The 14,154-nt window shown below is 41.3% G+C and overlaps 1 protein-coding gene across 14 annotated transcripts in view; it reads left to right on the forward strand.

The window, feature by feature from the left end:
- The first annotated feature begins 2,255 nt into the window (after window positions 1–2,255).
- HPS3 (HPS3 biogenesis of lysosomal organelles complex 2 subunit 1) overlaps window positions 2,256–14,154 on the forward strand; it is a 36,934-nt gene continuing 25,035 nt past the window's right edge. For 11 of the 14 annotated variants that reach the window (XR_013994279.1, XR_013994280.1, XR_013994281.1 and 8 more), the window contains exons 1-5: window positions 2,611–2,937; window positions 9,368–9,859; window positions 10,457–10,628; window positions 10,731–10,816; window positions 13,873–14,065. Coding sequence is in view for 7 of the 14 variants with exons in the window: in XM_081063970.1 (XP_080920096.1) it covers window positions 2,721–2,937; window positions 9,368–9,859; window positions 10,457–10,628; window positions 10,731–10,816; window positions 13,873–14,065 (1,160 nt within the window). In the remaining 7 variants the exon portion in view is untranslated. Of the gene's footprint in view, window positions 3,107–9,367; window positions 9,860–10,456; window positions 10,629–10,730; window positions 10,817–13,872; window positions 14,066–14,154 lie in introns of all 14 variants that reach the window. The other 3 variants (XM_081063976.1, XM_081063971.1, XM_081063973.1) reach the window with 2 other exon arrangements.

Consider the following 14,154-nt stretch of genomic DNA (forward strand, 5'->3'; position numbering starts at 1 on the left):
TGCTCCTTTGGAATCTCTCCCTCACACCCTTGCCCCCAACTCAGAACTAGGCAACCACTGGTATATGTCACTATAGATTAGGTGGTATTTTCTAGAATTGTATATAAATAGGATCATTTATATAAATAATAGTATGCACTATTTTTGTCTAATTATTTTGAGATCTACCCATGTTGTTGCATATCAATAGTCCATTCCTTTTTATTGCTGAGTAGTATTGCATTGTATGGATCAAACAAAATATGTTTACGTATCCATCTGTTGATGGCTATTTGGATTGTTTCCAGTTTTTTACTATTACACATAAGGCTGCTATGAAAATGTGTGTACAGAATTTTAAAGGATATATTCCTTCAATTCTCTTGGCTGGACACCTACAAGTGGAATGGTTGGCTCATACAATAGGTATATATTTAACTAAGAAATTGTCAAACTGTTTCAAAAGTTTTTGTATCACTTGACAATCCACATCAGTTGCTCCGTATCCTCACCAGCACTTGTTATGATCAGTTATTTTTCATTTTAATCATTTTAACAAACATATAGTGGTTTTTAATGTTGGTTTTGACTTGCATTTCCCTAATGACTAACGATGCCAGGCACGTATCCGCACACTAATGTCAAATGCGATGGTGTTAGAAGCTGGGGGCCTTTAAAAGGTGATTAAGATATGAGGATAGAGTTCTCACGAATGAGATTGGTGCTCTTACAAGAGATCCTACAGAGCTCCCTAGGCCCTTCCAGCAAGTGAGAACACATCAGTCAGCATTCTGCAAGCCTGAGGAAGGCCCTCACCCAACTATGGTGGCAACTTGATCTTGGACTTCCCAGACTCCAAACATGTGAGGAATACATTTCTGTTGTTTATAAGCTGCGCGGTCTGTGGTCTTTTGTTAAAGTAGACCAAATGGATTAAGACAGGGGTCATCTGCAAACCAATGAGAGATGACTTAGGAGAAATTGGACCTGCAGACACACCTTGCTCTAGGACTTCTAGCCTCCAGTTAAAAATAAATGTACGTTGTTTAAACCATTCAGTCTGTGGTATTTTGCTATGGCAGCCCTAGCAGTCTACACAGCCTCCCATAAAGAAATGAGGCTGTGCCCACTGCTGCCCCTGCTTTTCTAAAAGGAAAGCAAGTGGGCAGCCCTACTCACAGCTCCCGACAAACATGGAAACTAGGCATATCCCTGACTTTCCCTTAGCTAGCATGTCTGTTTCCTAAGTATCTTAAATGAGTCAAGGGTAGGGACCCTGATAAAAAGGGAGAAGTGGCTTATCTCTAGAAGGGATTGGGGTTCCAGGCTTTGAGCAAATCTTAACCTCTTTCTCCAAAACAGACATTTTATTTTTTATGCAGCTGAAATTACAATTAAATTGTACTTTTAGTTTTGAAATTTTAATTTAGTACTGAAATTGCAATTTTCAGGCTTGAAGGAGAAAATTAATGAAACAGGACAATACGGCAGATATTTGCGAAGGAAAGGGGTGTTCATGAGGATAGTATCTAAAACAAGTGAGTTGCGGTTGTTTTCTTGAGCAGATTTCCGTGAGTTCTCAGCCCTCGCTGGCTGGACAGAGCAACCTGCTGGTCCACACATCTGCCTCACTGCATTTGATAAACCAGTTGTTTCCCAGAGTCCCTCCTGGTTGAGTGAAGCAGAGAATGATCTCACTTAGGGGTACTTGATTCATCTGGAGGACATAGGAAGTAGAGGCAGAGTTTAACTTCGATCGAATTGCACCTACTTTGTCAATTCTTGTAAGGAAGGGCTCATTAAGGTGGCTGAACTAGAAACTGACTGAAGGAAAATTTGGTTTCTTTTTAGTTCTGTCCCTGCGTACCAAAAGCAACATCCCTCAATGTATATTTACATACATATTTTCTGGATTAATTGGAGAGTAACAACAATGGGTTTCATCTAAATCTGTTTTAAAAAATTGGGATTACAGCTACAAACTCCATGTTTGCGATGTCAGGAATAGATACAGGGTACAGACTACGGGACAGTTTTGGGCTGAGAGCCAGAGGATTTAGTCCTTGTCTATCCTCTGGTGCTAAAACTAATCTTTTGTCAAACACCTGGAGTTCACTAGATGATGTCCATGGAGTCTTTCATTCAGCAATTTTTTGTTTTTGTTTGTCCAAGCATGTTCCAGGCATTGCTCTTTCCAACCAAACCATTCTAGAATTCTAAGTACTTCTGAGCCACTCTTCCGTGTGTTTAGCCCTGGGTGGAGCCGTGTGCACCTCACTTCAGTTTTCGCAGCCCTAATCTCCAGAAGCTCATGGCTACTGGGGACACATGGGTGATGCCCCTGAAGCAAGTACGAATGATACAGGACAGCAGATGATGGAACGCTCAAGCTTACTTAAGGGCCTACGCGTCTCTCCTGGCCCAAAGCGAAGGGAAGGACACAGGGGTACCTGCGCCCGCCACCCTCTGAGCGCGGAGCGGTGGCCAGGACTGGGCGGCTGGGTGCAAGGCCCTGGGACCCCGCGCAGGCGGGGCGCGGGCGGCGGCGGGTGTGGCCGCTCTGCCAGCTGCAGCCTCACCCGGCAGCGGCCTCTTTAAGAAGCGGAGCCGCACTGGAGCCCGGCTGGCGCTCACATGACTTAGCTCCGCGCACTCGCTCGCGGAAGTGGTCCCACCTCCGCAGCCGGCGCGGGGTGTCCGGGAGCCCCGCCGGGCCGGCCGACCCGCAGCCCGTCGCCAGGATGGTGCACTTGTACAACCTGCACCCCTTCGGGTCGCAGCAGGTGGTGCCCTGCAAGCTGGAGCCCGAGCGGTTCTGCGGCGGGGGCCCCGACGCGCTGTTCGTGGCGGCGGGCTGCAAGGTGGAGGCGTTCGCCGTGTCGGGCCAGGAGCTGTGCCAGCCGAGGTGCGCCTTCTCCACGCTGGGCCGGGTGCTGCGCCTGGCCTACAGCGAGGCCGGTGAGTAACGACGGGCCGGGGGCGCCCGCGCCCCTGCGCCCCCGCGTGGGCCCGCTTCGCGGCGGAGCGGACGTCCCCGGCGGCTGCTCGGCGTGGGAGAGGGTCTCCGCGCTTCCGGGACCTCGCCGGACGGTCTCGCTTTGCGGCGAGGTTGTCGTGGCAACCACAGGTGAGCGCCCGCGTCTGTAGCGGAGGATGCCGGCTGCTCCACGCGCCCTAGCCAGAAGGGCCTTGGTTGGGTGTCTTGGTTCCACGCAACCCCTTTAAACAAACAACAACAAAAAACAAAGAAAAAAATCTTTTAATATAGAAAAATTAAACCTGTGACAAAAGTAGGGAGAATAGGATCCTGAACCCTCAGGTACCCCGAGGTTCAACAGGTATGCCCTCTCATGGCCAGTCCTTTTACATCTGCACTTTACCCACTTCCTTTTGGAAAGCTCACATTAATCGCTGATTTAAAAACCTGTATAAGTGGAATTCAGGTCTTACACCACCCTGTAACCCATCCCCAAACAGCGCGGCAGCACCCACTACTCTTTCTTCACCAGAAATGTAAAGATATACTAAGAGGGTCCTGTGTGGGTGTGTGTATCCCTATTTTAGAAAACTCCAACATTTAATAATAGGTGCTGTTTCAGATTACAAAAGGATTCACCATAGGATTCTTTTAATTAAAAATATACTTAAAGTTTGATTCCTGCTTTTCAAGAAGGGTGTAAAGATGTATCTTGCAGTATTTATGGTGGAAAACCCCATGGCAGAAGTACTTACTACTAATGAACGTTTTCTGTCTGCAACTGTTGGGATGTGAGGTCATAGAAACTTTTGGGTTTCAGTTTCTATTAAAAAGAAGACAAAAAAAGTAAGTTGAATCACTACATCAGTGATTTCCAGACACTGGGATTTTGTGGATCATTAAACTTGGGGCTACCATACATAGTATCTGTTCATTTTGTCAAGTAAATATATATATTTATATATATGTATATATATATATATATATATATATATATATATATATATATATATATAAACAGCCTTACTCTTTACTGTCACATTGTTTATAAAAGAAAACAAAAACACTTAGCCCCAAGTTTTGGATGTCTTTGCTTTATGACCAATCTATGATACTATTACTATTTTTTTCTTTTTGCCTAGTGAAGACATTAGCAGGGGTCTGCACTGGTCTACAGACGAGTGGTATTCAGACGAGTGGTTTCAAATTGTATTTGAAAACCATTTGTTAGATCTGTAAGTTCTCTTTGAGCAGAAGGTTCTGATTTTGGTATTTGTTATGAAATCTTTCTCATAATCATTTCATAATATTGGTAGTGTTCTCCATCCCACCCCTCTTTTAGGCACAGGAGTTCTCACCTTTAAGAGCTCTCTCTACTGAGTGGCAAACTCACTAGTTTCAACTTTAGAGTATGAGAGAGGGAGGGAGGCAGAGAAACATTATGTTGACAGTATTTGCTCCATTCTTCCAAATGGACATTTATTCTAGAATTGGAAGAGACAGACATTATGTAAACCTCTAGCATTCTTGGCTGTCAGTAGTGATTCTGGGGATCCTTGGATGCCACTGCTGGTGCATAAGAATCACCTGGGAGAGATTTAAAAAATACTGATGCCTGGACCACAACCAGGAGAAACAGTGTCAGTTTCCTGGAGCATGGCCCAGAATTGGAGTGAGTCTAATATTTAGCCAGGACGAAGAACCACTGATTTAGAGCCACAGTGGCTGCTGTAGGCAGAGTAAAATGGTGACCTCATTAATGAGGCCTTGAAAAACAAAGATGTTTTTATAATCCAGTTGGCTGTCTTAAAGAAAGTTCAGGAGTCATGTGGAACGTATTAGCATGGGTCATATAGCTCAAGGGTCACTTCGGGTTCTCAGCTTGAACTTCAGCCTCTGGGTACAGCTATTAATCTGCACACAGCTGACTCCTAGCTATGCTGATATTCAGATAACTTGTCTTCTGTGTCTCAGCTTTTTCTTTTTGGTCTTCTTTCTACCCACTCACAGAAACTTGGACCTGGGGATTCCTGCTCTAAGCCCCCAGTGTCTTCCTCTGTAGCACATCTCCCCATGTCAAAAACAGAATGAATCTTAACGTCAGCCATTTGTTTGCTGTAAATGTTTTGCAGGTCTCTTACCCAAGCAGTAAACACTTTCAATTTTTTTGTTGTTTTTGTTTTGGTCTCTAATTAGCAGGATGATTGTCTCCTTTTATAAAATTTGAGAGTGTCAGGGAGAAAGTAGATAGAAATTTTCAATGACCGGGGTACTCTAAGGTCATTGTCAGTAATGGAAACTTAATTTAGGCATTGTGTATGAAGGGCGGAAGAGGAGATATGAGAACTCATTGCTCTCAAGGGAGAAAGGCCCAGTGGCCCGTGTTGAGTGCTGTGTGGGGAGCTCTAGTGCTGGACACTTGTTTTGGGGGTGTCTAGAGGTGGTGGGTCAGGGAGGACAAGACCACATGGCCCTCATCGCCTGTCCTTTAGCTCAAGTATACTAAATAAGCTCTCTTCTGTCTGGTACCTCCCCCCAAGTCCTACCCTCCCTCAACTTTGCCAAAGTCATAAAACATATTTTGATGAAGCATATGTTATTTCTGCCTTCTGATGTCAATTTCGTCATTGGAGTACAGCGTTTTCCTTAAGCTGGTATCCGTGTTAACCAGATTTATGACCTTGCTACATAAAACAAAAAGTTTACTTATTTTTAAAAATCATTGACTCTCAGCTCAAGAGTAAATATGACAATGATTTTTTAATTTACTTAACGAAGACAGAGCTGTTATAAAATAAAGCCCTGGGCGCATAATGCTTTAAAAAGTTTAGTTCCTTCCTCTTGTAAAGGACTATAACCACCACAGAATCCCCTAGATTTACATCTCCTTTCTAACATTTTGAGAGACGATATAATTGGGGAAATGAGCATCAGCTTTCGAGCTAACCAAATCCAAGTTTAAGTTCCAGCTCCTTCCTTGGTTGGCTGTGTTGCCTTAGGCAAATTACTTAGCTTGTCTGAGCCTCAGATTCCTGATCTCTAAAAGGAGAAGGAGGGAATATTGTAAAGGTCTGTTGTGAGGATTAACTAAGAGAACACTAAAAGTCTGATCATATCAGGTAGACACATTTAGCAAATTCTAGGTCATTATTTATAAAACAAGTTATTAATTTGAAACCACACAAGACAGCCTGGGCACTATCTATAGTTTGCAGATTATATATAAACAGTTGATATATAGACTATCAATGAAATAGGCATATATTTATAGGTGCCTGAATAAAACACTTTTATTATAACTAAACAAATACTCCTAGTTTTAAAAGTAATTTACTGCTAACCTGAATATGACACCAAAGCATGGGCAACAAAAGAAAACAAATAGATAAAATTGGACTTCATACAAATTAAGAACTTTTGTCCAACAACACTGTCAACATATAGAAAAGGCAGTCTGCAGAATGGGAGGAAATATTTGCACAGCATATATATGATAAGGGATTGATATCGAGAATATGTGAAGAACTCCTGTGACTGAACAACAACAACAACAACAACAATAACAAGAAACAATTGAAAAATGGGCAAAGAATTTGAATAGACTTTTCTCCAAGCTGTCAACAAGGACAGGAAAACATGCTCAACATCACTAATCATCAAGGTAATGCAAATCACAACCACAATGAGGTACCATTTTACACCCATTAGGATGGCTATTATAAACAAATAGAGAATAACGGTTGGTGAGGCTGTGGAGAAATTGGAACCCTTGTGCATGGCTGGTGGGAATGTAAAATGGTGGAGCTGCTGTGGAAATCAGTATGGTGGTTCCTCAAAAAAAGAAACAGAATTATCCTGTGAGCCAGCAATTTCACTTCTGGTTAAAGACACAAAATAATTGAAAGCAGGAACTTCTGCAGGTATTTAGACGCCAGTGTTCATAGCAGCATTTCTCTCAAGAGCCGAGATGTGGAAGCATCCCAAATGCCTGTCAACAGATGAAAAGATAAACAAAACGTGGCATATGTTTATCTGTTACGCTCATGTTCATTATAGCATTCCTTACAATAGCCAAGACGTGGAAACAAGCTAAGTGTCCATCGACAGATGAATAGATAAGCGAAATGTGGTGTATACATACCATAGAATATTATTCAGCCTTAAAAAGGAATGAAGATCTGACACAGGCTGCAACACAAATGAACCTTGAAGGCATTATGCTGTGTGAAGTCAACCAGACACAAAAGGACAAATACTGTATGATTCAGTTTATATAATGAGGTAGGGCAGTCAAATTCATAGAGACACAAAGTAGCATGGTGGGAATGCTGGTTGTCGGAGTTTGGCGTGGGCTGGAATGGTAGGGTTGGGAGGTACTGCTGAGTGGATAGAGTTTGAGGGAAAATGAAAAAGTTCTGGAGAGGGTTGTTGGTGACAGATGTTCTACAACATGAATATACTTAATGCCATTGAATTGTACACTTAAAAATGGTGAAAATGGTAACTTTTATGTTCTGTGTACTTTACCACAATAAGAAATTTTAAAAAATAATAATTTACTGAGGGAGGTCTAGGAAGGTGGAGGCCACAAGGCATCCAAACTGCTTCTCTGGAACAGAGTGAGTGAGCCAACTTACTGAGCCCGCAGCGTATATTTAGGCATCCTACCAAGGTCTCCAGGGACAGAGCAGGGACAGCCTCCATCTCTGTGGCACCCGAGGAAGCAGCATCCGAAGGCTTGCCTCTCTGGAGCGCTGGTGCATTTCCGAGGACCAGGTGGCCGGCCCAGCCCAGTGAGCATGTGCAGAAAGGGGCTGCAGCTGCTTCCTTGCTGCATGCAGATACAGGAAGTCAGTGTGCTCACAGTGGTGTTTCCATTGCAGTTCATTGGAAAAGGGCTTGTTTCCCTAATAATGTCACTTTATAGTCACTTCTACATTTTGAAGAACGCCGACTTGTTCCCCCCTCACCCACAAAGTTCTAAAGATTAAAAATTTGAATTAAAAAAAAAAACACTAAACTAGAATATTTTATTTTAGTGTAATTTGGAGGACATGGGAGACTGGTTAAGCAAGTTTGGAAACTCAGACTGCCGAAAAAGAAAAGATACCTATCTGACTACAGATAAATACCTGATACATTATCTGACTAAAAGGTGCCTGGTAAGAGATGCCACAAGCAAAGTCAGAAGTCAAACGATAAACTGTCAAAACCCATTTGCTGTTCATGGCCAATTAACGATTACTGTCACCTTTACCCAGAGAGCTGCTATTAAGAAAAGCCAATCAAACCCCATAAAAAAAGTGGATAACGTGCAGAAGAGAAACTATCCATGGCTGGTGAACAGACGAAAAGATGACCAGCTTTATAAATGGTCTGGAAAAATAACCTAGCATTGGCCAAACATTTTCACTTTTGGGAATCTATGCCATGAAACAAACCCCCAGTGAAAAAATATATATGTATAGGCCTGTTGTTACAGTGTGAAGTATAGTGGGGGGAAATAAACCACAAAAAAACCTGGGAATACTTGAATGTATATCAACAGGGGAATTGTTGAATAAATTATGCCACTTGTATATACGGGATAGTATGGAGCTATTGAAAAAAATGTTAGATACCCGTGTATTGACCTGGAAGGAAAGATTTATTGGTGATTTTTAAAAGTTGCAGATTGTTAAAAAAAAAAAAAAAAGCAGAATACCACCCTGTGGTCCATGTTTATACGAGAGAAAGGTATATAGAAAGGTGCATGCCGGCCTCTGTGTTTTTAACATCGGCTCCTCACGGCCTGCAGGGGAGAAATCATTATGCTTTTCATTTTTTATCTCTTTACCACTTTGACGATTCACAACAAAAAGTAATTATAAAATTACTTTGTAATAAAAAAATCTAGTAAAATCAACAATTAAGGGGGAATTAGCTTAGATTTAAATGTTATTTAATATATATGTACAACTTTTATCCTATTTCTCAGAGTTTACATGAAGATGTGACTTTGTGGGAAGGGGAGGGGGTTGTAGTGTAAATTCTGCTAAATTCAAGAGTTCCTTAATTTATATCTAATTTTAACATCAGGCTAATACTACTGAAGGAGAGCTTTGGAGTTATCGATTCAGAGCTATGAAAAACACTTAGAGCTAATATAAGGAATGAAATGCAAAATTTCTATGTAAGCTACATGAATAATTAATGGGTATGACATTAAAATGGAGAGAGATTGTATTTCAGAAGCTAAATACCTAATATCAGTTAAAAATATACTTAAGATCCTGTTACTTAGGGTTTTGTTCTAGTCAATCTTTGATTCAACCATTTACATTAGGATTCATTAGTAGTTCCTTTTTGCAATGCAAGGTAAGTGGTTGTTTCTAATTACAAATTCTAAGTATAATCTTATTCCCTTCTCAGGAGACTATTTGGTAGCAATTGAAGAGAAAAACAAAGCTACGTTTCTACGTGCTTATGTGAACTGGAGAAGTAAAAGGACGGAAAACTCCCGCGTGTGTATCCGAATGGTCGGCCATGATGTGGAGACACCCTTGTGCGAAACCTTCCGAGACCAGATGTCTATTATTGAAATGCCACTTGCGGAGGCCCCCTTGTGTTTTTCCTGTTGTCCTGTGAAAGGAGACCTTCTGGTGGGCTGCACAAATAAATTAGTCTTATTTAGTTTGAAGTATCAGATCATTAATGAAGAATTATCAATATTGGACTTTGAACGCTCTTTAGTTATACACATACGTAATATCACTCCTGTTGAACTTTCTTTTTGTGTTGGACATGTCGCTGTCATGTCAGACTTAGAAGTCTTAATCCTAAAATTGGAGTCAAACCCTAAAAATGGAGAGAGTGCTAACCACCATCCACATAAGACCAACAGTCCAATGAAACCAGCAGAAGGTAAATGATGAATTTAGCTTGCTTTCTTGTTTTAAGTATAGAGAAAACCCTCACTTCTGGCAATCTCTGAAGGGCTCTGATATATATATAGCCAAACCATATTATTTATAGATTTAATTATTTCTAAAGCATGGGGTTTGGATTTATCATGTGGCTGCCTGTATCTTACTCTGTAGCATGTACATTTATTTCGTAATATTTACCAATAGAAACAATGGAACAACTGCTACTAGATGAGGGGTTTCTAGTCCCAGTTCTCACATTTACTAGTCGAATGACCTTGGGTTCTGAATACTGTCTGAGTTTCGATTTCCTTGTGTAAAATGGGGATGATAATAAATCCTGTTGTACTTTATCAGTCGTGATGAATCGATGAGTAGGTGCTAAAACTTCAAAACCACAAGGCTTCCAAACCAGCCTTGTTAACACATGAGATGTGTGTGTGTGTGTGTGTGTTTGTGTGTGTGTGTGTGTGTGTGTAAATAAATAAAATTACTGTATGTCCACTACATCGGTAACAGGAAATTGTAAAGTCTAATTTTCATTCAAGTATTATTTGGAGTTAAGAAATTCTTTTCTTGAATATTATCTTTTAAGGCATCAGTAATGAAGCTTTACAGCTCGAGTCAGATGATTTTGTTATCTGCCAAAAGCCCATGGAACTTCTTGGTGAAAAAAGTGAACAGTCTGGAATATCTGTTACACTGGAGTCAACGGGTCTAGATGATGAAAAAATAAAATATTTCCATGTTCAGCACCTGCTCTATAGGTATGAGAAAGTTTTTTATTCTCCAGCATTTCATATGTATTTTCCTGCTTAAACTATATGGAAATTAGATATCTTTCCCTCTCTCTCTTTTTATACTCACAGACGTTTTGCTCCTGATATTTCATCCTATGCCTTGGCTGATGACATTAAGTTGCATTCACTTCAGCTGCTACCCATTTACCAGACAGGTAAGTATGACAGTGACACAGTGCAGTGAGGTGAAGGACTCTGGGCTGGGAGGGGAGACTGACATGGGTAATGGGTTAGGTTTTTCTACAGTCTCCCTGGGGCCTTGGATAAGTTCCATAGCAAATCCCTGTGAGCACTAGAAAGGGAAATTGTGTCTGCTAGGAGAAGCCATGGAGAGGACGTGACAGACAAAACCCGTTTCCCTTTTAGAAAAATGGTCGCTAGACTCAAAAAGGGAAATCCGAGCCCTCCTATAGCCAAGGCTTATCTGGGTTCCAGCTGGGTACCTGGCAAAGCTTTTCTGATGATCTTGTGAGCAGTGTGGGAATGTGTGGACTGAAGGGAGATTCGTTTAGAGCAGAGTTTTTCAGGCTTGCTGCACATTGGACTTACTTGGATGCTTTTAAACATAGTGATGCCCAGGCTCTGCATGATGGAGATTCTGACTCAGTCGGTCAGTTCTGGAGCCTGGGCGTTGATATTTTTGAAAAGCTCCCCAAGAGTCTAATGGGCAGCCACGTTTGAGAATCAGCGTTGGGTTCTGTGCTTAGTCCTGGCCTGCTTAACATCTTCAGGTGTTGCCTAGGGAAAGATACAAATATTATTCAGATTAAAAGTGTTTATAATCTCAGTTTTTAAAAATTTATTTTAGTAAACATTGAGTACCTGCTGTGTTGGGTACCGTGCTAGATACCAGGGAACCAGTAATGAGCAAAAGCAGGCAGAGTGCTTGCACACGTGGGCTTATTTCGTGGGGAGGCAGACGATTAGTGATCAGTCCTGAAGAGGAGAGTAGTTATATGCTGAAATGGGTGCTGGGGAAGAACCCTGCCCTGAAAACCTCTAACAGAAGATCCCGACCTCAGTGTTGGTCAGGGAAGGCTCCCCAAGAACAAGGATCCTGAATGATCGGCCCTGGTTTGGGGGTAGAGGTGGTGCAGAAGCAGCAGCAAAGGCGTGTGGGAAGGAGAATCTTGTTTGAGGAACTGAGAAGTGAGACTGCAGGGAGTTGAGCCAGGGAGTGAAGGTTGTGAGAAAAGGCTGGAGACCAGACGACCCGTCGCCATGTTAGAGGCTCCTCTTTTTATCCAGTGGCTTCCCATAACACTTGGGATAAAATCCCCGATTTTTTCCATGGTCTGCATGGCCCTCATTCAGGGCTTTTCTTGTCCCACTCATCCTGCTTACTGTTATCCATCCATGTGGCCTTTCTCTGTTCCTCGGATATGCCACGCACACTCTTGTGTAAGACCTGTTATTTACTGTGCTTAGAATGTGCTTCCCTCAGGTCTTGCATGACTGATGTCTTTGAGTCATTCTGCTCTTTACCCAAAAGTCAACTCACCACAAAAGACTTCTTCAGACCTCTCTCTCAATTTAGCCTGTTCCTTCTCCACATACGGCCGTGTGTTTATCCTGCACCCCAGTCCATGTTCCTAAAAGGGATGTATGCTGTTGTATCCCCGGAACCTAGAACAGTGGCAGTTAGTAGTAGGTATTTGAGGAATATTTACTTAATAGGCAAATGAATGAATATTTACATATTTGAGTGTATATTTGAGTAGAGCTTTTAGAAGATGGATAGTTTGGTGAGGGGAGCCAACATGTGCAAAGTATGAACGCATATGTGTTTGGAGATGAGCGAGTGGTTCATCTGACCAGAGCACAGATGTGTGTGGGAAAGAAGAGAGAAAACACTGGACAGGTTGCTTTGGGCCAGTTATGGAGGATGCAGAATTGGATTTTCTTCTGTTATTAATGGGTATCCTTGAAGAGTATCAATCAAAGCTATACTTTTTAAAAACCTTTGATTTTGAAAACTTCCAAGCACGTAGATGCAATGAAACCCCTGTACCCATCACACAATTTCAACAACGTTGCCTCGTGGCCACTTCTACCCCATCCCATGCTAGATTACTTTGTTGCAGATACCATGGTTTATACCATTTGAGCCATAAATATTAAGTTGGTTTAAAAGTAATTGGGGTTTTTGCAATTTTTAACCTTTTAAACCGCAATTACTTTTGCCCCAATCTAATAGCTCAGCATCTGTTTCTAAAAGGACAGGATTCTTTCTTAAACAAACCCAAAATACATTTCACATTTTTAAAAAGTTCAGTGACATCATCAAATATCCAGTCAGTGTACAAACTTCTCTGATTGTCTAAAGGTTTTTTTCTTTAATTTGTTTGGGTCAGATTCCAAGTAAGGTGCATACATTACAATTGGTTGCTATGTCTCTAAAGTCTCTTTTAATATGTAGGCTCTCGCTTCCTCCCTCTTTCTCTTTGCAATTTTTTTAGCGAGAAAGTGGGCTAATACTGTAGAATTTCCCACAATCTGAATTTTGCTGATTGACTCCCCACAATGTCATTTAACACATTCCTGTCCCCTGTGTTTTCCTGTGATTTGGTAGTTGGATCTAAAACTGACTGTTTAGTATGGGAGCCATTAGCCAGCTACATGTTGCACTTGAAATGTGACTCATCCAAACTGAGATACACTGTAAGTGCAAAATTCACACTAGGTCTTGAAGACTTAGTATAAAAAAAGATCATAAACTATCTCAATGTTTGTTGATTGCTTGTTGACATAATAGTATTTGGGTTACATTGGGTTAATACAATATATTTTTTGTAAATGTGATTACTAGAAAACTAAGTTACATATATGTCTCACGTTGGATTTCTATGGACAGTGCTACTCTAGACTTAGGCTTGATCAGATGATGATGATGATGATTTTTGGCCACACAAGTAGTGTTGAATTCTTTTGGAAGGTACATAGTATCTAGTTGACTCTTTTTGTGCTGTTAACAGCCATTAGTGATGATTACCTAGATCTCTTCAATTATTACGGTTGCAATATGGTGATACTGTAATTGTATCATTCTCTTTTCATTTTTTAACTGGCATTCTTCTATGAAGAGCAACTTCCCCTAAACAACTCTTTGGTTATCTACTGATAGACTTTTTTTTCTTTGCATACAAAAGTCAAGATATTTTTCCCTTTATTTACTGGTTTCATGGCATTTTGTTTTCCTTTTTTCATACAGGTTCTCTTACTTCTGAGAGAAAAAATTCGTATCAGGAAAAAGAGTTGCTGAGTCTCTTTTGTTTTTTCTCATTGCCTCATGTGGGCTATCTCTACATGGTTGTCAAATCTGTTGAATTAATGTCAGTTTATCAATATCCTGAGAGGTCCCAGCAGGCCGTGCTCACGTCACAATTTTTGCATGTCATCACAAGGTATGTTAGTGTCACTTGCCACCCTTTGAGTCACTTCTGTAAATTCTTGAGGTGCTTTCTAAATCTTTAAATGAGAATTGTGTGAACCA

This window comes from Rhinolophus hipposideros (genome assembly GCF_964194185.1).
Source record: "Rhinolophus hipposideros genome assembly, chromosome: 2".
Lineage (NCBI taxonomy): Eukaryota > Metazoa > Chordata > Mammalia > Chiroptera > Rhinolophidae > Rhinolophus > Rhinolophus hipposideros.